We start from the raw sequence: 26,385 nt of genomic DNA on the forward strand, positions 1-26,385 counted from the left end.
ATCTCCTGAGACAACTCTTTCCTTTGCTTCCTCTGGTCCATGTTGAGTATGGTACACACCATGTCACCAAACAGCACAGTGACCACCTGTAGCCTATATATAGACTCACTGACTGATTACAAGATTGTAAACACCTGTGATGCTAATTAGGTTTAGGTTTACTTGACGGTGACACTCCGGCCCCGCCTCCCTGCCTCACCATGGCAACCTTCCCAGAGTACATAGCCCAGAACGAGGAGCGTGATGGCATCCGCTTCAGTTGGAACGTGTGGCCTTCCAGCCGGTTGGAGGCAACTCGGATGGTGGTCCCGGTGGCGTCGCTGTTCACCCCCCTGAAGGAGAGGAGCGACCTCCCCCCCACTCAGTACGAACCGGTTCTCTGCAGTCGGGCCACCTGCCGGGCTGTCCTCAACCCACTCTGGTATGCATCACCTGTCTATTCAACTCTCACCCGACATTAAATGGCTAACCTGCCTATCCATCACTTACTCACCTGTCCAGCACTTACCTGTCTGACTCCCCCCATCTCTATTTTCCAGCCAGGTGGACTACAGAGCCAAGTTGTGGGCATGTAACTTCTGTTACCAGAGGAACCAGGTGAGTTCAGAGGGTCTTCCAGGTGTGTCTCAGTTGGAGAAGACTGGATTGAACCTTGTCCTGTCTTCTGTCCCAGTTTCCTCCATCCTACGCTGGAATCTCTGAGGTGAATCAGCCTGCAGAGCTGCTGCCTCATTTCTCCACCATCGAGTATGTGGTCCAGGTGAGACTGGTACCCAGTGAGACTCCTGGCTAAGAAAAACACCTGGACATCAGATGTGTGACTGTCTGGTTTCTATCTTCAGCGAGGTCCTCAGATGCCGCTGGTCTTCCTGTATGTGGTGGACACCTGCATGGAGGATGAGGACCTGCAGGCTCTGAAGGAGTCTCTGCAGATGTCGCTGTCTCTGCTGCCCCCCACAGCTCTGGTTGGACTCATAACCTTTGGACACATGGTCCAGGTCCATGAGCTGGGCTGTGAGGGGATCTCCAAGAGCTATGTCTTCAGGGGCACTAAGGACCTGAACGCCAAGCAGCTGCAGGTAGGTCAGGGTCCAGTTAAACCTAATTTCTGTTCGATTTATGTCTGTTTTGTCAAACATCAGTGTCTTCATACGTCCTGCTTTACATTAACATAATTCTTAGAGAATATGTCCACCAGAGGGCAGTAAAGAGTTCACTGTTCTGATATCAGTTTAAAAAACAAACATGGTGACAGTGGAAGAGGTCTCTTATTGTACATTCTCAGGAAGAGACATAAAAAGAGAGCGTAGACAGTTCACCTTCCCCAATTTACCCCACAGAGTTACACATTACTGTTCCTGAGGAGCTGGTAATGATATAAATGATGGCACTCAGGGGCACCGGAGATCTACCAGAGTTTTAAGTGTTAAATACGTTGCAGCTTCTTCTTCTGTGTTCCTTTTGTTGTTCACATGTAAGCTATACTGCTCACTACTGCCCCCGGGGTTTCCGGTTGTACTGCTCTGTTTACTACGTCCAGCTACGCATTTGAGAGCTCTGTGACAATACACTGAAATATGAATGTAAAGGACACGGAGGACTTTGTCTGTATTCGTATTTAATATAGAGCATATACATGAGGCTTGAGAGTCCAACCACACCTGAAGGCTACTTCTCCAGAAATGGCTTGGTCCAGGTGGGGACCATCAGCTAATGTTGTGACCACGTTCATGTTTTGCAGGAGATGCTGGGTCTTGCCAAACCTTCGGCCGCTCAGGGACGAGGACCTCAGACTGCCCAGCAGCCTCTGTCCAACAGGTAAACTAGAACACCTTTTCCAACTCCATCTGCGATTTCTACGGTTAATGCATGCTCCGTAGCATCAGGCTTCCACAGTCTGAGCTGTTCTCCAGGTTCCTGCAACCGGTGCAGAAGATCGATATGAACCTGACGGACCTTCTGGGGGAGCTGCAGCGAGACCCCTGGCCTGTCACCCAAGGGAAGAGACCGCTGCGCTCGCTAGGTGTCGCCATGTCCATCGCTGTGGGCCTGCTAGAGGTGAGGTCGAGGTGCACAGGTCAGCATCATCTGGACATGAAAGATCATTTAATTGACACTTTACCTACAGTGCACCTTCCCCAATACCGGTGGCCGCATCATGACGTTCATTGGAGGCCCGGCGACGCAGGGACCAGGCATGGTTGTAGGGGATGAGCTGAAGACTCCCATCAGGTCATGGCACGACATCGAGAAGGACAACGCAAAGTTCATGAAGAAAGCCACCAAAGTGAGTGAGAACTGCTCCCATGGATGGTTAGGGTTAGTACGGAGGATGTGTGTTTATATATATATATATATATATATATATATACACATATCACTGCCTCTAGCACTACATGACAGCACCTGGGTCCAACTGGACTCACAGCAGTCTGACTACCCCTTAATTATGATGTCCCAGCTTGTTTGATTTCTTGCTTGTGTTGTTCGTACTCTCAAATGTAAGTCGCTTTGGATAAAAGCGTCTGCTAAATTAAAATAGAAGTAATAGATCCGTGGACTAGTTTTTCTGCATCCCTCTGAGATAGGATGTTCTTCATTCTGGGAATATTACTTAGAAACCTGATTTTATATGTGATTCAGAGGACAGATGCTGGTCCAGAGTAACTCCAAATTCCTTTTACAGTACAGTTACAGTATAATGGTCTAACAAATGAGAGAAGAATAGAAACTCATTCATCCTCCAGATTCTGATGAGTCGGTGTAACACCTGGTGGAGATGTAAAGCCACACTTAATAATGATGATGTGTGATTCCCTCCTGGAGGGAAACTCTCCCCTTGCTTGCTTTACTGTGGGCAGATCAGCCCTGTTTGAGATCAACTGTCCAACATATCACAATAAAATGCTAAAAGAATCTAGTTGAAGTCTGTAAATAGTGACCCCAAAAGATTCACAGTCTTTGTCAAATCTCAGTCTGAGACTAGGCTGAGACCTAAAACTCTAAACATTTGTCTTTAGATGTGAGCTGGTAGTTTTCTAGAATCTTTTGCAAATCTTCTGGTGATAGCCCAGCTTAATACAATCCAGAGTAATTCCAATAGCCCGAAAAGAGTCTTCCTGAGGTTCTCAGGTCCAGAGACAGCAACCTTGGTCTATCTGAAGGAGAAAGTTCATCCAGTCATCCAGGTTTTTATTAAGTTTAAAAAATCAGAGATGACAACTAACTAACTTTCTGTGTTAAATGTGTTCCAGCACTACGAGTCTTTAGCCAACCGAGCCTCCACTAATGGCCACATCATCGACATCTATGCCTGTTCCCTGGATCAGACGGGCCTACTGGAGATGAAGTGCTGCCCCAACCACACAGGGTACACACACATATTAAGCATGGGCAGCATGGCTCAGTGGGTAGAGTGGTCGTCCTGTAACCCAAAGGTTGCTGGTTCGATCCTGGCCCGGAGAGCTCATGTCGAGGTGTTCTTGAGCAAGACACCAAACCCCTAATTGGTCCAGATGGGTCATGGTTGAGCTTCCTCCATCAGTGTGTGAATGTGGAGTGAATGAATAATGGATACACAATGTAAAGCACTTGAAAAGTGCTATATAAATCTAATCTATTATTATTATTATTATTATTATTATTACTTTATAAGGGCTCTCAGCCATGTCCTGCCTTACCCTAGTCCTGTACCAGAACCAGGTTCAGACTAGCTGTAAGTTCAAGGTTTATGAAGCCATCTTCAATTCTGGCCATGTTTCTCTCCCCCAGAGGATACATGGTCATGGCAGACTCCTTCAACACGTCTCTGTTCAAACAAACTTTCCAGAGAGTTTTCACCAAAGACGTCCAGGGATCCTTTAAGATGGCCTTTGCTGCCACATTGGAGGTCAAGGTATAACCGGGAAGCTCCCAGAACACATCCTGGTCAGCTGTGTCTTAGGTTCCTGAAGCCTGCTGAGTTTGTTTTTTATTTACAGACCTCAAGAGAGATCAAAGTGTCTGGAGCCATCGGTCCATGTGTGTCCCTAAACGCCAAAGGACCCTGTGTCTCTGAAAACGTACGTTACCCCAAACACAGCTGATCTGCCCCCAGATCACTGCACCGCACTGTCCTCTACATCAGGGGTTCTTAATCTTTTTGATGTTGGGATCCATCTTTTCCAGCACAAAGTTTCCTCTGGCCCATTGAAATATTAACTTTGCTTTACTTTACCAAATCCACCTCCAGTTTAACAGCTAAAACCTTGTCAGATACTTGACATAATACAATGAGATCACAGATGTTTTTCATGTATGTGAACCTGCACAAGAAGACGACCAACACGCTAACAATTCATGGAATAAAACCAGGCTGCTACAAGACACACATTTAAAAGCTCAAGTCAGGATTATTAGCACATAAACTACTCATTAGATTTTACTGCAGTAATATCTCAGGTGTCGAACTGATGGCTGCGTCTTTCGACCAGCAGGTGCAAATTTAAGTGTTTTGTGATTCTCTGGGTGGCGCTGGAGGCCCAAGCATGGGCCACGGCCTCGTGGTTGAGAATCACTGACAAAATCTGCTCCACACTGTTTATTTTAGTTATTTATTTAATGTTTGCTGGCATTGTTCATACAAAAGTAGCTTTTTTATTCTATTAAGATTTTACTTTCCCTTCTTAAAGTCCTATGGTGTGATTGTCTGATACTTCTTGTGGTAACACTGATGTTGGACTGTATCTTGAAGTCTGAGAACATTAAGAGAACATTCAACTTGGTGCATCATTATGGACATTTTTTTTTTTTTTATCCATTTTGGCATTTTTTTTTATCTCTGGCCATCGTTTTGGTTGTGTTAATGCATATGTTATATTTTTTTGTAAGAAAAGTCTTCACAAATTTGAGAATTGAAATTTTAATTTAGCTAATAGCATTTTATATGCAGATCTGTAATGGGGCTGAAATTTCGTTTTTTTTTCATCCAGTCATGCCGATGATAATGTGATGTTAAACTCGTAACATCACAGAATGCAGAATTATATTTTGTAAAGCTATTAGATGTAAAAAAAAATGTGATTTAATTGGATATTTTTGTTGTACAAAACAACAACAGTGACAAGTGACAATGTTAAAATTTTATAGCAGTTTTGTGAAAGTGGAAATTTTTGTCCTTAATGACTTCAGAGCAGAGGTGCCCAAATCTGGTGCTCGAGATCGACTATCCTGCAACTTTTAGATTCATCCTTTTTCACACACCAGATTCAAATGGCTGAATTCCTTCAGCTGCACGTCATTCAGCTCTGCAGAGGCCTGCCAACGAGCCATTCATTTGACTCCGGTGTGTTGGAGAAGGGATGCATTTAAATGTTGCCGGAGTTTTACTTAGGTCACCCGAATGGCTGGAAGCAGGTTTCTACCTGTCTGTGTTTGTCTGCAAGACACAATAACAGGAAGTACGACTGTGTTTTCAGGAGATCGCAACAGGAGGAACCTGCCAGTGGAAGATCTGCGGTTTGGATCCGAGCACCACGCTGGCTCTTTACTTCGAGGTGGTCAACCAGGTACGAGGACTGAGCTCTGAGTAGAATAGAAGGTCTGAGAAACACCTGAAGCTAAATGATCGATGCCGACTATAAGGGGTGGGATAATTTTAAAGGCTAAATTGACCTGAATGATGTCAGAGGAGACGATGTGATGATGGAGACGTCAGGTCTGCCTCCATCAGGTCAGACATGACGTATGCAACGTTCATGTCTTCACTGGGCTTTTATGTGACTGCTACAGGTCACATTTTTCCTGTAAATCTGAGCTCAGCCTGGCAGCGTTGGGCCTCTGCTGCAGATTGTTCCAGAAAAGCTTCATTCAGACATGAAGCTGACTCGGATCAGCTGCTGTCAGTCATGGAAAGTTCTGCAAGTCTGACAGGGGCTTCCAGGTCAAGGTTATAAAGCTGGTTCAGATCTGAAGATCTGAGGTCTGATGCAGGAGGTCAGGTTGGAGCAGAAACCAGCTGGGAAATCTGATGATGGAGCATCCATCTCTTATTATTTATTCATCTCGGAAGTTTACTTCAGGTTTCTGAGATTTGTCTCCAGTAGTGTTGATTCAGCAGTGTGTGTGAGACACATCCCTGTAAAGTGTTTGTAATAATGTTGTGTGTCCTTCTGAAGCACAGAATAACAAGCAGAAATATGAGCACAAAAATTTTAATAGTTTAATATCTTACAATCTCCAAACACCTGAAATTTCTAAACTTTCTACGACTTTTCAGTCCCATAAAACTTCAGTTCCCATGTTCTTACCATCAGTCACTATTTCATCGCAGACAGCCTTTTCCAGGGGTCAGCATGAGATCGTACAGTCCAGAAGATGTTTGCAAACACTAGGAGGCAGAAATGCTAACATTTAGCATAGCAACATTACAGGAGCAACCCGGCTACAAGACGCTACCAAGCATTGGCGCTGTCCTTCTACCATAGCACAGTTCCTGATCACACATTACTCATTCCTAGAATTACTCTACTCACTCCTAGGATTACTTTACTTATTCCTAGGATTATTTTACTCATTTCTAAAATTACTCATTCCTAGGATTACTTTACTCATTTCTAGAATTACTCTACTCACTCCTAGGATTACTTTACTTATTCCTAGGATTACTTTACTCATTTCTAAAATTACTCACTCCTAGGATTACTTTACTCATTCCTAGGATTACTTTACTCATTTCTAGAATTACTCTACTCACTCCTAGGATTACTTTACTCATTCCTAGGATTACTCTACTCACTCCTAGGATTACTTTACTCATTCCTAGGATTACTCTACTCATTCCTAGGATTACTTTACTCAGTTCTAGGATTACTTTACTCAGTTCTAGAATTACTCTACTCATTCCTAAGATTACTTTACTCATTCCTAGAATTACTCTACTCATTCCTAGAATTACTTTACTCATTCTTAGGATTACTCTACTCATTCCTATGATTATTCTTTCCTAGGATTACTCTACTCATTCCTAGGATTACTCATTCCTAGAACTATTTTACTCATTCCTAGAATTACTCTACTCAACTGGTGTTGTTCCTTTTCATTTACATGTTCCAGGTTCCAGGTGAAAACACGTCTTGATTCTGACACTTGCTGTAATAATCTCACATATCTAGCTTTCTGCAGAGACCAATATTATACATGCATCTCTTGTAGTTATGAAGATATACTTCATTCATTTTGAGTATGTCATCTCAGACAGGAGGCAGCAAAAAAACCTCATGAAGAAGAGGTTCAAGTTTCTGAGAAATGAGGATGACAGAACACACAGATGTCTCCTCGTTTCCACATTCATCTCTGATTTTCATTGTTTTTCTGGAACAACTGTGTGAAATTAAACAAAGTTAAGTTAATAAACTTCAGTAACTGTGATGACGACCAGTCCATGTGCCAGAGGATAAAGGTCTGATAACAGACCAGTCACTTGGATGTAAACATGAGCCTCTGGTGTGTGATTGGTGGAAATGTTGGAGGTTATGTGAATGAGCCGACATCTGGAGTGTATTGAAGATAAAGATGAAGGTGACTGGATCACAGTGGTGATGATGATGATGGAGGGCATGTGTCGGTCGTGGTGGTTGTTGTACTGATGCGATTGGCCGTGTTCAGGGCGACCACAGAGCTCCGATGGTGCGATTCCAGAGACACCCCAAAACCTGACTGTAGAAACCTGCTGAAAGTTCGACGGACTGCCACCCGGTACCTGCTGGACTCAGAGATGTGACAGGATGGCAAACTTTAATGATCCCTGAAGGGAAGCATATTATCATCATAAATTATAAAAATAATTTATTATTCTATTCATTCATTCATTCACTGTACCACTTAGTCCATTAAGGGTCGCAGATAAGCTAGAGCCTATCCAATGCATACATGGTAAGAACATGCAAACTCCACACAGAAAGGCCACCACCATCAAGTAACCTTCTTGTTGTGAGGCCACCGTGCAGCCCAATTTATTATTCTAAAAATATTTATTTATTTTTTAATTTTTTAGAATTTATTATTCTAAAAAATTATAAATCATTAGAAAATGTATTGTAAAATTCTAATGTTTTAAAACTCTACATCTCTGGCGCCTCCAAGCACTTTGACTTGCGTCATCATCAGTGTCTCAGGAACGGTAGTGTGTAACTCTGTGGGGTGAATTGTGATGGATAGCTTACACTTTAGGCGTTCTACAGACTTTTTACCAGGCGTTTATATCCAGTCTAAGATCAACCAGTGAGCAGAAAGTTCTATGTGTGTGTGAAAAGAAGAAAAATAATGCTCCTCTATGGCTGGAATAAAGCCAAGAAGACATTTCTTTTTTTTTTTTTTTTTTCTTTTTTTTTTTTAACTTGTCCTGTCCAGCATCATAGCAAGCAAAATGATAATCTGGTTGCTGTATCGTGCTGAACAAATTTGCTCTATCAAGGGGAGGCCTATGGGTAAGGCTCCTCTTGATAATGTGATTAATTTATTTATTTATTTACTTTGAATCATGGAATCTATGTAATCTTGCTGGACCTGACCGGAGGGGACAGAAAAAGATGGAAAATAGCAAAAAAAAGAGCAAAAGGGAAAGAAGAAAGGAGACAAAAAGATCACAGACAGAAGGGAAATGACCCTTCAATCCACACCATCACCAGACAACAAACTGTTACACCTGTACATGAACACACCAGAAAATTTCCTACAACTTTTACAAAAGCAGAAACACACACACAGAAAAAAACAAACAAACAACAAAACAAAAAAAAACAGGGCTGCCAGTCATTAAGAGTATAACCAAATCAAATCAAAAAGACATAACAGCGACCAGATATTAACTCACAAGAAAAAATACAAATTTTTTTTTTTTTTTTTTTTTTTCCTTTCTTTAATAATTATCACTTAATATTAAAGACCCACTAGACAACTCAGTGACTGTGTCAGCATGCAGAGCATGAGAAACAAGGAGTGATCAGTGATGAAGAGTGGTGAGTGAGATCATGCAAATGCGACCTCGCCTCCACGGAGGCCAGAGGCAGACCAGGGCCTGGGCCGGGCCCTCAGCAGCAGACCCGGAGCACCAACCCATGCCACCCCACCACAAAGACAACTCCAGCCCCACCCGAAGGGCGGCAGAGGAGAGCCCCAGCAAGAGCCCCCCACGGTCCCGGGGCACAGGCCCCAGTGGGCCAAGATCAGCAGCCGCCGGCCCCGCCAGGGACCGGCCCACCCAGGGCAGCCCAAGCGAAGGGCCCAGGGCCCCAGGAGCCCAGAGGCGGCCGCCCCACCCCCCAAAGGCAGAGGGCCCGCAACATGCCCAGGAGGACCAGGCCCCCCCAGACAGCCACCCGGCGTAGGCCAGCACACACCCCGACGTTCCAGCCGCACACCCCGGGAACCAGGGCGCCACCGGCCCCCTCCCCCAACTCCCCATCCACCCCAACCCGCACCCCATACAACCCCACACTCACACCCTCCCCCGTGCCGCACCCACAACCGCCCACCACCACACAATCACGCCACACACAACCCCCCCACCACGCCCCGCGGGGGACACCCCAGGCGGACCAGCGGACAGCGGGCCCCAACCCCCATAGAGCCAGAGCCCAGAACCCCCGCCCAGCCCGCCCCAGAATAGCCCGGCCACCCGGCTCAGGACCGACGCCCACCAACCCAGGCACCACCAGTGGCCTCACCCCCCGCCACGAGGCAACTCCAACCGCTGGCCCCCACAGCCCCCGACGGGGACAGACTCAGAGCCACCCCCACCGCAGAGCAGCCCGGTCCCGCATCACGGGCAACCACAAAGAACCCGCAACCACCAGTCACTCCCGGCCATTTCTCAAACCCCCATAGCAACGAGGTCATAGTCCTCCACCTACACTAAGTGATGGAACTAAGCACAGGGGACCAGAAGGAATGAGATTCAGCCGAATAGTTATTTAAGGAGGCAGACATTGTCTCATTACTGATGTGGTCAACTAAGAGATTCCTAAACTGCTGAATACACAGATTATTTTTGTTTTTCCAGTTCACAAGGATAGTTTTCTTTGCGATGCATAATGCTGTGCGTATCATGTGTGCAGAGTTAATTGCCATATTAATGTCACCCAAGTCACCTAGTAGACATAGTGCGGGGATTGTAGGAATATTACATTTAAACCATGTTGACATGTCCACACATACCTGAAGCCAGAACCTGCGGACAGGTGTGCAGGACCACAAGGCATGGAGGTAGTTATCTGGTGTGTTTTCATTGCAGTGTGTGCAGATGTTTGATTGTGACAGACCCATCCTGAGCAACCTTTGTCCTGTATAATGAGTTCTATGCAGAATTTTGAATTGTATTAGTTGCATATTTGAATTTTTAGTCATTTTAAAGGTGTTTAAACATATTTGTGACCATTTATCTTTATTAAAGTTACTGGATAAGTCACCCTCCCATTTTGAAGTTGGAAGACAGATTGAGTCTTCTAGTTTAGATAATAGTCTATATGTTTTTGATAATAGCTTTGGGGCATTGAGATTCATAAATTCTGCCACCCTAATAGGTAGCTGTAAGTTTAATTGATTAATGGTATATTTTTTACATATAATAGATTTAAGCTGGTGATATTCTAAAAATTTTTTGCTACTGATTCCATATTGTGAAGTGAGAATATTAAATGATAAGAAGTTTCCATTTTCTATTATATGTTCTAACTGTTTTATTCCTTTATTTTTCCATTGAGTAAAATTGATAAGCTTTTTATTTTGCAGGATGTCAGGGTTGTTCCAGAGGGGTGTAAACTTACATGGAAAAAGTGAGGATTTGGTTATTTTTAGAAAATCCCACCAAGCCACTAAGGAGGAACTGATATTGATGCTTTTAAAACACTTATGTGTTTTGATGGTTGAGCTGATGAATGGCAGGTCAGAGATAAACAGATCCTCACACAATGCTTGCTCTACATCTAACCATGTTTCATCCAGACTGCTAGGTTTAAGCCATTTGGAGATATACTGCAGCTTGTTAGCTAAGAAAACATGATTAAAGTCGGGTAGCTCCAATCCGCCTCTATCTTTAGTCTGTTGTAAAGTTTTTAGACTGATACGTGATGGCTTATTTTTCCATAAAAATTTTGATATATGTGAGTCCAGTGACTTAAACCAACTGGAGGATGGTTTAGTGGGTATCATTGAAAACAGGTAGTTTACTTTAGATAGAACCATCATTTTAACTGTGGCAACCCTCCCCATGAGTGATATGGGTAAGCGCCTCCACCGTGAGAGATCATCCTCTATTGCTTTAAGTAGCTGGACATAATTTAGCTTTGTTAGTTCTGATAGCCTGGGGGAAATGTTTATGCCTAAATATCTAATGTTTCCAGACTGTATTGTAGTATTGGGTATGTTTTGTAGGTCACAGTTGATGGGCATAATAATAGTCTTAGACCAGTTAATAGAGTATTCAGATATTCATGAGAATGTGTTAATAAGTGTGATTGTCTGGGGGAGAGACGTCGGTGAGTTCTGGAGAAAGAGTAATACGTCATCAGCATAAAGACTTATCTTGTGTTCTATATTTTTGGCATGGATTCCTTTAATCTCTTTATTTTGTCTTATGGCAGCAGCTAGGGGTTCAATAAAAATAGCAAAGAGTGATGGAGAAAGCGGGCAGCCCTGTCTGGTGCCTCTCTGCAAACAGAAGCTTGGAGACGTTTGATCATTGGTCTTCACACATGCATTTGGGTTGTTATATAATATCTTTATCCAATCTATGTAAGATGACCCAAACCCAAATTTGTTTAACGTTGCAAATAAAAATTTCCAGTTTACTCGGTCAAACGCTTTTTCTGCGTCTAAAGAAATTACTGTGGATTCCAGATTATGTAGAGTGGAATAATCTATGATGTTAATTAATCTACGCATGTTAGTAGAGGAATGTCTACCTTTAATAAAGCCTGTTTGGTCAGGATGTATTATTAGAGGGGTTATTTTTTCTATTCTTCTGGCCAAAGCTTTGCTAATTATTTTGAGATCTACATTTATTAATGAAATTGGACGGTAACTGGATGGAAGTGTCGGGTCTTTACCTGGTTTTAATAGTAGAGTAATATTGGCTAGGTTTATATTTGAAGGTATTTTTTGTTTTTCCTTTATTTCTAATATCATATTGTAGAAAGTGGGTGCCAACGTTGTCCAGAATTCTTTGTAGAATTCTGCTGGGTAACCATCTGGACCTGGAGCTTTATTGTTGGGCATATGCTGGAGAGCTTCATGGAGTTCGCCGACTGAAAGGGGGGAATCCAAGACCATTTTATCTTCATGTTTTAATTGTGGAAGATTGATGTTACTAAGAAATTTATCAATATTGTCATCTGTTGTAGTTAGTTGTGATGTATATAATGTTTTATAGAATTCTTTGAAAGTGTTATTTATCTTGTCAGGATCGTGGCTGATGTTTCCTTCTGGATCTCTGACAGAGGAGATGGTTGTTTTCTCCTTGTTTGTTTTTAACTGATTAGCCAGGAACCTTCCAGATTTATTTCCATGCTCAAAATTCTCCAAGCGAAGTCTTTGCACCAAGAACTGCGTCTTTTTATCTATTATTTCATTAAATTCAAGTTTAGCTTTCCTTATAGCATTTAGTGTGTGTTCTTCTGGGGAGACATGGTAAGCGTCCTCTAAGGATTTAATTCTGAGTTCTAACTCTGAAATTCTCAAAGTTTCCTTCTTTTTCTTATGAGAAGAAAAGGAAATAATTTTCCCTCTCATTACTGCTTTTCCTGCTTCCCAAAGAACACTTGCTGAAGTTTCTGGCAAGTCGTTGTTTTCTAGATATAAGGACCATTCTCTTTTGAAATAGCTGATAAACTCAGGATCTTTAAGTAGTGACGTATTAAATCTCCTGTTTCTAGTTGCTGGTTTATTGCTCTTACTTCTCAGAGTGAATGATACTGGTGCGTGATCACTAATGCTAATAGGATGGATCTTGATTTCTGACATGTCATTCATCAGCGAGCTGCTAGTTAAGAAATAATCTAATCTAGAATAGGAATGGTGGACTGAAGAAAAGAAGGTGTATTCTCTTAGTGTGGGATGGTGAGAGCGCCAAGCATCACAAAGACCAAAATCCTTCATGTACTGTTTTACAGTTTCTGAGGATTTCCAGACTCGATGAGCTCCTGTGGTACTTTTTTTCTCCAGTGTAATGTTAAAATCACCTCCTACAATTAATGTGTTATCTGAGTGACCATAGAGTGAGGCGAAGAGGGAGTGAAAGGACGGATCATCAACATTTGGACCATATATATTTGCGATACATAACTTAACATTTTTAATAGATAATGTAATTATTATAAATCTGCATTCTGGATCTATGATTGTATTATCTATGTCAAAATTTAACCTTCTATTAATAAGAGTTGCTACTCCTCTCTGCCTAGAATTATAACAAGCTGAATACACGTATGGAAACTGGGTTGTTGAGAGAAGATCTATTGTTGAGTTTGATAAATGAGTCTCTTGGAGTAATATTATATCTGCTTTCATTCCTTGCAAACGATTAAAATTTTTTAACCTCTTTTCCCCTGTGCCAGCTCCACGCACATTCCAAGTGAAAATGTGAGTTCGTTCATGAACCAACCACAGAAAAGAGGGCTATATGCATATTACTGAAGCGTGTGTGCGTGCATCCCACTGCTTCTCTGCGTGCATGTGTATCTGCCTGTTGGTTGTGACAGGGATGTATGTGCGCTTGTGCTGTTCTGTGTGTGTTCCTGTGAATCATGAAAAGTGCTGATGTGTATATAATATAATGACAAGTGTTACCGTTAGCCGTTAAAGGGTCGGAGAGAAGAAGTGTAAAGAGTGAAAAGAGCGACAGTGCCCAAGAAAAAAAGTAATTTAAAAAACGCATCTGTGCTGAGAGCAGTGTAGTGGAGACGGGCAGTGGATTTACTGTTAACTAAATTATCTTTTATGGCAGTTTTATGGATATAACATGATCTAGTGAGAAAACAGGAAAATTAAAGCACATACCAAGTCAGTAGAGCCACGGAGTGATGTCCGGGTCGCGGTACAGCTGTCCATTAATAAATAATTTATCCACCGCGATGACAGCGCGAGCGCCTTGCGTGATGAATTTCCTTCTGATGGGAAACAGGACTCTCCGTCGGTCCAGGATCTCTCTCGGATATTGGTCGTTTACTCCAAAGTTCGTTCCCTTCAGTTCGCGGCCCTGGTTCTTCACCTGCTCCTTCTGTTTGAAGTTGACGAACTTCGCTACTATGGGTCTTGGTCTGCTGGACCCGGGTTTCCTCCCGCCGAGCCGATGGACTCTGTGAAAGGAGATGTTTTTCACCGTTTCCTCCGGGAGCTTCAGGTGGGTTTTGATGAAGTTTTTCACCGTGGTCTCAGGGTCCTCCTCCGTCTGCTCTGGAATCCCTGCAAATACCAGGTTCTCTCTCATGCTCCGCGCCTGCAGATCGATCACCGTTTCCTTCATCTTCTTATTTTCCTCCGAGAGACGGGTCAAGCCCTCGGTGAGGGATTTTACCGACTCTCTGAGACCAGCATTTTCTACAGCCAGAGTTTCCACCTGCTTCTGGCTGAATTCTAGTGATTCACGTAGCGCCTGGAACTCTTTGTGGAGAATTTCTACCAGGCTCAAACGCGCATCAAAACTACTGAGTTTCTTATCTATGGAGATCAGAACATCTGTTGAGTCGTTCCCCGGTGGTGAAACAGCTCCAGGTGAATCCTCATTTCGCTGTCTCTTGGACTTAGATGCGGTGGAGGGGGTTGACGTGTTGTTTGGTTTCCCCATGACGATTCTGTCGTAACAACGATCTATAAAATCTGTCAGGCTGGCCAAATCCTCCTCGCTGTGCTCCAGAGTGTACCTTTTAAAGACACTATTTTCCTACTTTAAAGAATATTTTGATTAGACTGGCACAAAATACAATTGAATGAAAGTATAAATGTTTGGGCGCGCCTAGTTTGAATCTGCCGTCTCCCCGGAACTACGTCACCTACAGCATTAGCGTCACTTACCTGCCACCAGTCACTTACCTCAAGAAGACGTTTCTGATGCACGGTGGCGCCACAAAGCAGCTGCTGGAGTTGTGAACATGGCAGGTAAATAGTAGCAGATATAACTGGAAATGAGGAAAAAGTGGAAATATGGAAATAGTTTCTGTTGTGTGTTTGTTTTAGTGCCAATATTTTTTCTCCACAGCTTGGTCACTGTTGATCTGTGTGTTAATTCTACAAAGTTCTGTTAGTAATAAGTTCTGTTTTCTTGTTCTGGTCGGCCTTTAAGCTGCTATATCTATTGATATGTTCATCATTTTAGCCTCATGATCTGACAGCTGAGGCTGTCCTGGAAACATCATGTCTGCATGCTGACTGGGATTAAAAGCTTCAGCTCCTACAGGCAATTTTACATATGTGGAAAACACATATTGGAGTTTTAAGGTAAAAAAAAAAATAAAAATGATGAATTAACCTAAATATAAATTATATTTTAGAAAATTACATAGATAGAAAGGGTTAATGTTTCTGAACCAAATGATGGCCCTGATGGTTTTTTTCACCTCTTAATAACTAATGTGAGCCCTGATGAACAGCAGCTGGATTGACTCTCAGGAGGATCGTACTCACGTCTGCGTCATGCAGGTGATCCAGGGGTTGAGGGCAGCGCTGGTCAGAACCAGCCAGGTGGAGAGGGCGGAGGTCACAGCTGGACTCTGCTGACCGCTGAAGGTCTCGTACAGACACACAGAAACATAGGGCAGCCAGCACAGCAGCAAGCACACTGTAAACAGGAAGATCTGGTCACGTGACTGAGCACAGGTAGAGCTCAGTCACCTGAGCTCTACCTCAGTCACACCTCTTTCAAGTAAAGAGATGTGAACTGAAATTTTAAATTTCAAGAAAGGGGAGGGCCTCACCTGCGGTTGTGACCATGACGATGGAGCTCTTCAGGTAGTTGTTGGCAGGAACCTGGAAGCAGTGCAGCTCATTGCACATGAACGTCCCCCTCCTGGCCTGTTTTCTGCCCACGTATACAATGTATCCATACAGGGAACACATGCTGAGAATCGGAATCAAGATCCCGACCACCATCCACAGAAACACGAAGTAGCGGTGGTCCGGACTGAATTCTGGGCAGCAGAGGAACCGCCACTCGCTGTAGACGTATCTGCCGAAACCCAGCAGCGGCAAGCAGGCGTTCAGCAGGCAGAACAGCCAGACCAAGGCCAGCACTGCCCAGCTCCTCCTGGTGGTCCAGATGCTGCTGTAGCTGAGGGCGAAGCAGATCTCTGTAAACTTGTCGATGGTGGTCCAGGTGAGTGAGTGGATGGACGATGTCTGCAGGAGGACGAGAATGAAGCCGCTGACCTGACAGAGGGCATCCTCACTGGGGTATCCAGCTGGCGATGACAGGGCGTTGTGGACTCCGAAAGGAATGGTGGCGAGTCCGAGGACCAGGTCACTGAGGCTGAAGCTCAAGTTGAGGCCCAGTGTGTCAGACTGGAGCTCCTTGTTGAGGAAGTGCACCAGCAGGAGCAGAAGGTTCCTGCAGACCGAGGCGGCACTAGACAGGACCATGAACGAAGCATACAGCGTTCTCAGAGCAGCCGCCATCTTTAAACTGACATAGAACAGACCTGCTGATGACATCACTGATCAGACGCCACAGCTGCAGTTCCACTAGATGATGCTTCAGAACTGAATACTTCCAGTTTTCAGGAGGTCCAAAGTCCAGTTAGCTTCTGTTGAGGAAGACTATGAGGTGGGATTGATTTACAACTTACCAGTTGTTCCTTAGCTGTTCATCAGGTGTTACTCAGCTCTTTGTTACCTGATACTCACCTGTTCCTCAGCTTAGAGAAGCTGGATTAAACAATTTAGGGTTCATTTCCTTGACAGTCATTGTTCAGATTATTTTATTGTCTGTGGATACATGAGTTTCAGTTCTGCCCCGTGAAACACTTTGTGTTTGTGTTGAAAAACTCCTGAACAAAGTTAAGGTAAGTTAAATGTTGAAATAGAATGAAGTCACATTATTTACATCCCAAAAAAATCCCAAACTGGATGTTGTTTTACTTTGTCATAAAGTCATGAAAATCACTTGAACTGGAGATGTGATCCGTGTTGTCCGACAGCCTGAGTGGTGAATCCTGGATGGTTGTAGCTCCGAAGACGGGATCAGCTGGGTTTATTTGAGCTTTGATGATTCACAGCAGGAAGCCAGCTTTCGCTTGTCTGAACTTTTAAACGGATATCAGTGAAAATAAAAATGCTGAGAAAACCACTAGCTCGGTTTCACTTACCACAGCTTTTCAGGAACTAGTCCCTGAATGAGTCTGGAACTGTTCTTGGTCCTAAAAATCCTCCTGACTCAAGAAATGGCACCATGTCTCCACAAAGATTTGAATGGAAATTACCAGCAAGTAATCTCTGATCTGGACCTAGACTTAAACATGGACCTGGACTTTGACCTGAATGGGACCTGGACTAGGATTTAAACCTAGATCTATTCAGAGCTTAATGAAGTAAATCTGTCTCCGTTTCTGACTCCGAGCAGCTGATCCAGGACTGCAGGGGGTGTGTCCTGCTCAGCAAGTGTCTCCACAGGGCCTGTTGCCATGGTGCACCTGTCAGTCACCTGCTGAGATGATGATAATGAGACACACACAGTTACCTGGTGACTGCAAAGTCAACATTACCTGAATGTCCAATATCCTGTGTGTGTGTGTGTTTGTGGAAAAACTAATGTTTAAACCATCTTAGTGAGGACATCGCTGCACTGCAGGGACAATTTATTCTCAGCTCCCTTTGAGACATTTTTAAAAACACACTGTCAGAGAATTGGACCAGGAGACCCCCTGTTTTCAATCTGACTAGAGTTCACTTCTTCAGTCCGCACCAGAGTGAGCATTGACGCTGCTCCAAACGGACCAAACAGGGCCAGTGTGAATGCAAATCAAACATCCAGTGAAGCAAAGAGAGGAAAGGCTGTAGATCGACATGGTTGGATTTCTGGCTGCCTCTCCTGCAGCTCATACTGGACAGATTCTGGTGAAAACCAGATCAGGTCGGAACATTAAAGTAAAAACAGAAATCAGACTGCAGAACTGTATTGTTGCTTCATTGTTTACTGGTGGTGAACGAAACACTTTCAGTCCTGGCCAATCAATGAGCTGGATTTGCTTTTGCTTGGTCAGTGGTTGTTTCTGGGATTATCACCTCCTAGTGAGTAGTTGTTGTAACTGCACAATGTTGTCCAGGTGGTTTGGTCCGCTTCAGTAAAGTTCAGTGTGAAACCAGACCAAAGGAAGTTGGGGCATTTTTTGGGGATTCACCGCTCCAGCCCACAGAGTCCCCCGGACTTTGTTGATGGGAATGCACCCTCAGGCTGTAGGTTTATACTCTGCGAGAAGCGAGAACTTTTTTCTTGTTGTCAAGGCCACACAAACAAAATGACATAACTTTGCTTTCGCAAATTTGGTTGGGGACATCTTGCGGCCTGTTCTCGACACATCAGCCGAGCAGACAAGTTTCGTGTGATGGGTCAGACATTTGAGGTGGATTGTTTTAATGAACAGCTGATCGAGGTGGTGAGAAAGTAGGAAAATCTAAACAACACGTGGGATTTAAAGACCCGGACACCGCCACATGCACAACCCTGACCTGCCACGGGTGAAGTTTCTCATTAAATATTAAATAACCCCATCAGCGGTTTATTGGACATAAAAACACAGACGTCCTCCCTGCAGTAATTCCCGCCCCGTCGCAGACAAAACTTCTTCTGGAGTGTGTAACAAGGTTCAGGTTTAGGATCAAGTTCAGGCTCAGTGATGACAACTGTCCTGACAAAAGCAGCAGAAGCTGGTTTGCTGTGTGTGTTTGTGTGTGTGTGTGTGTGTGTTGACGTGTCCTAAAGCGTGACTTGGGTAATAACAGGTGCTCAGGTGTGTTATCGTGATGTGGACGATGAGCCTCAGACCACCGAGGGTTCAGAAGGCTGTGCTAGTGGCAGCTGGTGTTTGTGACTTCATGTGCTTAGAATAAAGCTTCTGCTGTCCTTCATCATCATCATGACACTGAGAACATCTTTGATCCAGTAGGCCATCTCCTCTGAGAACTGGTTCAGGTTCTGGATTTGTTTCTTCATGTTGGTCTTGTTTGTGCAGAATGTTCACATAACTCATTATTATCTGACTGGATCAGATAATTCCCATTCGCATGTAACTTCAGGTCTTCCTGTTTGTCCGATGAAGGCTGAAGTCCACCAGAGTGGGGGAGTCAGGTTATTTTCCATCCCCTCATCCCTCCTGTGATGGGTTCACATGATGATTTATTGGTCTGTCTGTTCCTGTTTATCTTTGCAGCACAATGCTCCGATCCCTCAAGGCGGCCGTGGGGCAATCCAGTTTGTCACTCAGTACCAACACTCATCAGGCCAGAGACGCATCCGAGTCACCACCACAGCCAGGAAGTATGACAGCACACCTGCACCATGCACACTTAAGTCCATTTCATAAGAAACATGAGGACTTCTCTCAATGTTTGAGTCACACAGATGGAGTGTTTAACTGTCCATGTGGACAATATAACCAAAGATTAAACAGTAGGAAAATGAAAATTATCTTTAGCTCTGTTTAAAACACACTGTAAATATATGTACACATGGATGTGTGTGTATGAGGTTTTTTAGTGTTTGTACAGGATATGGTGCCATAAAAGGGCCTGAAATAAGACCAGTGATCACCTGCTGGTTTCTACATACTTAAAGCAGGAGGTTATATCCATCCTGAAGAAGCTATTGGTCTGATCTCCAACTCCACTTTATTTATATAGCACTTTGAAAACAACACAGTTGACCAAAGTACTTTACACCAAAATAAAAGCAATAAAAACAGTAAAAGTATAAAAACATATGATCAGCCAATCAAAACAGTTAAAATAACTATAAAAAGAAAACCACAAGAACCAACATCTCAAATAGTGTTAAAAGCCAATAAAAAGTGTTTAAAGCAATGATTTAAAACATTAACTGGTGTTAATAGTCTCGGTCCCGCTACAGAAAATCCTCAGTCTCCTCCAAGTTTCCTCTTGGTTGGGGGGCAGATAAAAGTGACCGGTCTGCTGACCTGAGGGAGTGTGACAGTGGGAATGGTTGGTCTGACAGATACTGTGAGGCTGGATGTCCTGGATGTTTGTTAGCATTAAAGAGCCTAACAACTAGCATGTTTAAGCTAGTGACCTATAGATTAGACATTGCTTCTGCTAGTCCTCACTTTGGACAGATTAGTAACCATTATACTGAAGCTTGTCTGTGTCTTTATGTGCAATGAACAATTGAACCAGTTATTTCATTTTTAACGTGAAACTTCACCGGTGATGGTGCGCAGTTATGCATTTCAGTGCTAAATGTGATGTAAACGTTTTTGTACTTTCTCAGCACCTCAATCAGCTGTTCATTAAGCGTAATAAGAAGACTAGTTCTCCCTCACAGTTTAAATAATCCTGGAGGAAACGCTGGTGTTGGTAACATACCAGACACATATTCAGCCTGTTGTTCCGCGTGCTGTTGTGCAGTTGAATAACTTGTCTTTCCAGATTAAATGTTTGTTCTTGGTCTTGGATTTTGTGAAAAAGAATTTCTAAATAAATGCGACTTATAGTCCAGTGCGACTTTTTTTTTTTTTTTTTTTACCCCCCTCATTTATTACCATGTAATATATTAAAAATATTATAATGTGGTTTTCCGCTTCTGGGTATCTATTAGGGGACAGAAGACAAGTATCAGTTTGTGTTCAACAGGATTTTGAGCAAAGTTTATACTATAAATTGAAGTCAAATGTCTCAGAAACTGTATGTAACAAATATGTCACGTCGGGCTCTTATGGGTTAAAAAAGAAGCCGTTTTGACTAATTGGTCCACATCCTTACTAGCAGTCTATCAGTACTGAAGATCAGCAGGTCCAGTAGGTCCCCAACTAAGACATGCTAGTTGTTAGCTTCTCCACGGCTAAGAGTAGCATCTCCTTGCTAATGCTGTTGTGCTGGATGCAGTATGTGGTTTAGCATTGTTCAGCAGTAGTCTTTTAAGGATAGTGAGAACCATATCCTGTATACTCTGTGAGGAAGATTCTGTCTGTTTTCAGGTGATTTTTTTTCAGCTCTGGATCTAACACTTGCTGCTCTGCCCCTCCCCCACAGCTGGGCTGATACTCAGATTCAGAGCATCGCAGCATCCTTCGATCAGGAGGCAGCAGCAGTCCTGATGGCGAGGTTGGCGGTGTACCGGGCGGAGACAGAGGAGGGACCAGATGTCCTCAGATGGCTGGACAGGCAGCTGATCAGACTGGTATGAACTTGGAGCTGAAGGCTAAAAACATTTACACCTTCACGATTGGGAGTCTTATCTGCTGCTTCTGTTTCTGTGCAGTGCCAGAAGTTTGGAGATTACCACAAGGATGATCCAAACTCCTTCAGATTCTCTGAGACGTTTTCCCTCTATCCTCAGGTGATCTGTATCTCATAATGCTCTGCTGATACACCTGCTGAGCTTCAGTCTCACTGCTTCAGGTGGAAACTTGAACTAAACTTGTGTGTGTTTTGGTTCACAGTTCATGTTCCACCTGCGACGCTCTCCATTCCTGCAGGTGTTCAACAACAGTCCTGATGAGAGTTCATATTACAGACACCAGTTCAACCGGCAGGACCTGACCCAGGCCCTCATCATGATCCAACCTGTGTTGTACGCATACTCCTTCAGCGGACCCCCAGAGGTGTGCACACACTTTTCTGTATAACTGCACTGAGTAAAGTAGAGAACAGTAGATTTGAAAGATAATTTAAAACTGTGCTGTCATGCTGACCTGTAGCTTTAATGATTACTGTGGTTCTGTTTCAGCCTGTTCTGTTGGACAGCAGCAGCATCCTGCCAGACCGAATTTTGCTGATGGACACTTTCTTCCAAATCCTCATCTATCATGGAGAGGTACACATCCTGAACTTTCACAGCCAATATCCCAATAGAACATCAACAGCATATCTTTACTTCTACAGAAATGTGAACGGTGTGGTATAAGAGGTACAGCACAACTTTGGTTAAGAAGTTACTTAAGTAATAGGCTTCAGTATGTGAATATTAATGATATTAAATCTCATCTTAAACACGTAATTTGTGGAGTACCACAAGGATCAGTATTGGGACCAAAATTATTTATACTCTATGTAAATGATATTTGTACAGTAAGCGATAGACTAAGATATGTTATGTTCGCTGATGATACCAATTTGTTTTGTTCTGGAGGAAACATTAAGGAGTTGTTGAAAACTGTAGAAATAGAATTGACCAAGTTAAATAACTGGTTTGCTTTAAATAAGCTATCATTAAATGAAAGTAAAACCAAATTTATGTTGTTTGGTGGTAAAAGGATTAATATTGAAATAAAACTAAATTTAAACAATGTGGCAATTGAAAGAGTATATGAAACTAAGTTTTTGGGTATAATAATAGATGATACAGTTTGTTGGAAGCCCCACATAAAATATGTAAAACAGAAATTATCTAAGTCTATTGCTATTCTTTACAAAACAAGAGATTTATTGAATAAAACTTGCCTCCATTTGCTATACTGTTCACTTGTGATGCCTTATATGACGTATTGTGCTGAAATTTGGGGAAATGTATATAAAACGAACTTAGATCCAATAATTAAATTGCAGAAAAGGGCTATTAGGATAATAAATGAGGTTGGATACCATCATTCTACAAATCAGCTTTTTATTAAATCAAAAACAATAAAATTTTTGGACATTGTATATCTAAAAACATTAGAAATAATGTTTCGAGTGGTAAAAAAGACAATTCCTGACTGTATTCAAAAAATGTTTAAGCTAAGGCAGGGGATTTATAACTTAGGGGGGTTGTTAATGTTTGAAACATATAAAGCTAGAACTAATCTTAAGTACAGATGTGTGTCAGTTTTGGGTGCAAAATTATGGAATGGATTAAACGATGACATTAAGATGTGTAACTCTATGTTAGTTTTCAAGAAGACTTTAAAATCAAAAATTATCAAAGGTTACAATGAAATTGATTGAATTAGATTGTTGTTGTTTTTTATTTTTGATGTCTTATTGTGAATTATTTCTATGATAGTACAGGATAGGCAATAATAAGCCCTGGGGCTTCAGCCTATTCCTTTTTCGGTTGCTGTCTGATTAATTCTTTTGAGAAAATGTAATTTTATATACTTATTTTTTGTTTTTAAACCGAAATAAATAAAGTATTCATTCATTCATTCATTCATATCAGATGTTGAAACTGAGACATTTTATCATTTCATGGAAAATATGAGCTGATAGTGAATCTGACGGCAGCAGCACATCTGTAAAAAATAGTTCCAGGGTGATGTTCAGCTTGGTGTAAAAAGTAGTTCCAGGGTGATGTTCAGCACGGTGTAAAAAGTAGTTCCAGGGTGATGTTCAGCTTGGTGTAAAAAGTAGTTCCAGGGTGATGTTCAGCACGGTGTAAAAAGTAGTTCCAGGGTGATGTTCAGCTTGGTGTAAAAAGTAGTTCCAGGGTGATGTTCAGCACGGTGTAAAAAGTAGTTCCAGGGTGATGTTCAGCACGGTGTAAAAAGTAGTTCCAGGGTGATGTTCAGCATTGTGTCTGTAAACGTCTGGGAAGTGAGGAGACTAGTTGCTGGAGTTTTAGGAGAGGAATGTTGTCCCATTCTGGTCTGATGCAGGATTCTAGCTGCTCTACAGTCCTGGACCTTGGTTGCTGGATTTCTGCTTCCATGATGCTCCAGATGTTGTGTACTGGTGAAAGGCCTGGACTGCAGGCAGGCCAGTTCAGCAGCCGGACTCTTCTCCTGTGAAGTCATGCTGCTGTGATGGATGCAGGATGTGGTTCAGCATCGTCTTGCTGAAATCTGTAAGGCCTTCCCTGAAAGAGACGTTGTCTGGATGGGAGCAGATGTTGCTCTAAAACCTCCATGTACTTTTCAGCATTGATGGAGCTTCACAGATGTGGAAGCTGCCCACGCCATAGGCACTAATGCAGCCCCATCCCATCAGAGATGCAGCTTTTCACCTGTCCACTGATAACAAGCTGGATGCACCCTCTCCTCTTTAGTCTGCAGGACAAGCTGTCCATGCTTTCCACAAACTAGTTCACATTTTCATCCATCTGACCACAGAACAGTTTTCTGCTTTGTCTCTGTACATTTTAAATGAGCGTTGGTCCAGAGAAGACGGTGGTGTTTCTGGATCCTCTTCATATCTGGCTTCTTCTTTGCATTAGTGATGCGAAGTTCGACTCTTTTCACTAACCCAGGTCTTTTACTCTCGAACAGTAAAGTGAACGAATCTTGAACGAATCATGTCATTCATTTTTACAGCAGGTGGCGTTGTAAAAAAGTCCGCGATTCTCAAGCAGTAAATACTGAAGGCAACAAAACTACTGGTAATGCCACAAGCAATTCAAACCATGTGAGCAAATACACATCACAATAAAGTGATTTGTGTCCTACATCCTCCCTGCCATTGTTTAACAGCACAACAGTGACTCGGTAGCTATCACGTGACAAATGAACAAGAGACCGAGCCGAGAGCGAACGTACTGCTGAGCTTGAGCTGTGAACGAACGAAGGAAGACCCGTTCAGAGACCGAGTTGCCTGTCACGTGACAGAGAGAAGCACCAGAGAGACCAATCCGAGAGCGAACGTACTGCTCGCCAAACAGTCTGAATGATGAACGAGACCGAGAACGTGCAGCCCGACCTGTCTGTCACAAATGCCTGAGCAGCCTGGCTGTCACGTGACAAAAGAACGAGGACCTGAGGACGGACCTGAGCGAGTCCTGAACGAATCATTTCTGTTTCCTGTCCTGACCTATTGACTGAGTTTATGCAGCTGCCTGCCATGTGGCGAGAGGAGGTACCGCATGAAAATGAACGAATCGCTCACTGAGAGGACCCGTTACTCCCAAGTCATATGAAGGATTAGTTCATACTGAACGAATCTTTCGTGACCGACACATCACTGGACCCCGTACCATCACAGAACCTTGACCCAACCCCGTACCATCACATAATCCTGACCCGACCCTGTACCATCACATAATCCTGACCCGACCCCGTACCATCACATAACCCTGACCCGACCCCGTACAAAGAACCTTGACCCGACCCATACCATCACAGAACCCTGACCCGACCCCGTACCATCACATAATCCTGACCCGACCCCGTACACAGAACCTTGACCTGACCCGTACCATCACAGAACCCTGACCCGTCCCCGTACCATCACATAATCCTGACCCGAACCATCACAGAACCCTGACCTGACCCCGTACCATCACAGAACCCTGACCCGACCCCGTACCATCACATAATCCTGACCCGACCCCGTACCATCACATAATCCTGACCCGAACCATCACAGAACCCTGACCTGACCCCGTACCATCACATAATCCTGACCCGACCCCGTACACAGAACCTTGACCCGACCCGTACCATCACAGAACCCTGACCCGACCCCGTACCATCACATAATCCTGACCCGAACCATCACAGAACCCTGACCTGACCCCGTACCATCACAGAACCCTGACCTGACCCCGTACCATCACATAATCCTGACCCGACCCCGTACACAGAACCTTGACCCGACCCGTACCATCACAGAACCCTGACCCGACCCCGTACCATCACATAATCCTGACCCGAACCATCACAGAACCCTGACCCGACCCCGTACCATCACAGAACTAGGCTTTTGGACTTTTACTGGCAACAGTCTAGATGCTCCTTTTACTCTTTGCTTTGTAACAGGCAGGTAGATGTTAGTAAAACATGTGTCATGTGGTCTGTTGTCAGGATATAAACAATATGTTCTGTAAGACAGTGCTGCTGATTTCTATTTTCTCCCAGTTGAGTAGTTAACTGGTTTATCTCCGTCTTGTTGCCAGGATACCTCCCACACCCTGCTCCTGACGCTGGCTGCTGAGGCAGAGATGTTGTCCAACAGGATTCTTCAGTGGAGGGCAGTCGGCAGCAGCCAGGTGACCTCTGAGCCTCCTCCTCCTCCCCGTGGACCAACAGACTGTGGTCTTTAGAACGGACTTGGTTCTTGTTTCTGGACCAATGGGCTGTGGTCTTTAGTACGGACTTGGTTCTTGTTTCTGGACCAACGGGCTGTGGTCTTAAGAATGGACTTGGTTCTTGGTTCTGGACCTTCACCGGTTCCCAGACTGACTGTTTTAAGAACTGTAATAAAGTTAGATTCCTGAGCTGGTTTCCAACACAGTGACTCCTGTTTTTGGTGTGATGTGAAGCTCATTCAGACCTGAACCAA

The 26,385-nt window shown here is 43.5% G+C and overlaps 1 protein-coding gene across 2 annotated transcripts; it reads left to right on the forward strand.

Moving 5' to 3' along the window:
- Window positions 1–163: 163 nt before the first annotated feature.
- Window positions 164–26,332, forward strand: LOC121630769 (protein transport protein Sec23A-like). 2 transcript variants are annotated; one of them, XM_041971236.1, is made up of 18 exons: window positions 164–421; window positions 540–597; window positions 674–760; window positions 843–1,079; window positions 1,742–1,818; window positions 1,914–2,058; window positions 2,129–2,287; window positions 3,255–3,370; window positions 3,772–3,895; window positions 3,981–4,061; window positions 5,457–5,546; window positions 19,392–19,498; window positions 21,226–21,373; window positions 21,455–21,532; window positions 21,636–21,797; window positions 21,923–22,009; window positions 26,000–26,156; window positions 26,203–26,332. In XM_041971236.1, exons 1-17 carry the CDS (start codon window positions 201–203, stop codon window positions 26,144–26,146), a joined length of 2,124 nt encoding a protein of 707 aa, XP_041827170.1. In that variant the 5' UTR covers window positions 164–200; the 3' UTR covers window positions 26,147–26,156; window positions 26,203–26,332. The 2 variants fall into 2 exon arrangements, with proteins under 2 accessions (XP_041827170.1, XP_041827169.1); XM_041971235.1 differs by having other exon boundaries at window positions 26,000–26,332.
- Window positions 26,333–26,385: the final 53 nt, after the last annotated feature.

This window comes from Melanotaenia boesemani, chromosome 20, assembly GCF_017639745.1.
Source record: "Melanotaenia boesemani isolate fMelBoe1 chromosome 20, fMelBoe1.pri, whole genome shotgun sequence".
Lineage (NCBI taxonomy): Eukaryota > Metazoa > Chordata > Actinopteri > Atheriniformes > Melanotaeniidae > Melanotaenia > Melanotaenia boesemani.

Excerpts from the sequence above, each read along its gene's own strand:
- LOC121630769 (XM_041971235.1), top strand. The coding sequence starts at position 201 with ATGGCAACCTTCCCAGAGTACATAGCCCAGAACGAGGAGCGTGATGGC. Across the intron at positions 2,288-3,254 it reads TCATGAAGAAAGCCACCAAA|CACTACGAGTCTTTAGCCAA; the intron begins GTGAGTGAGAAC and ends AATGTGTTCCAG. Across the intron at positions 3,371-3,771 it reads TGCTGCCCCAACCACACAGG|AGGATACATGGTCATGGCAG; the intron begins GTACACACACAT and ends TCTCTCCCCCAG.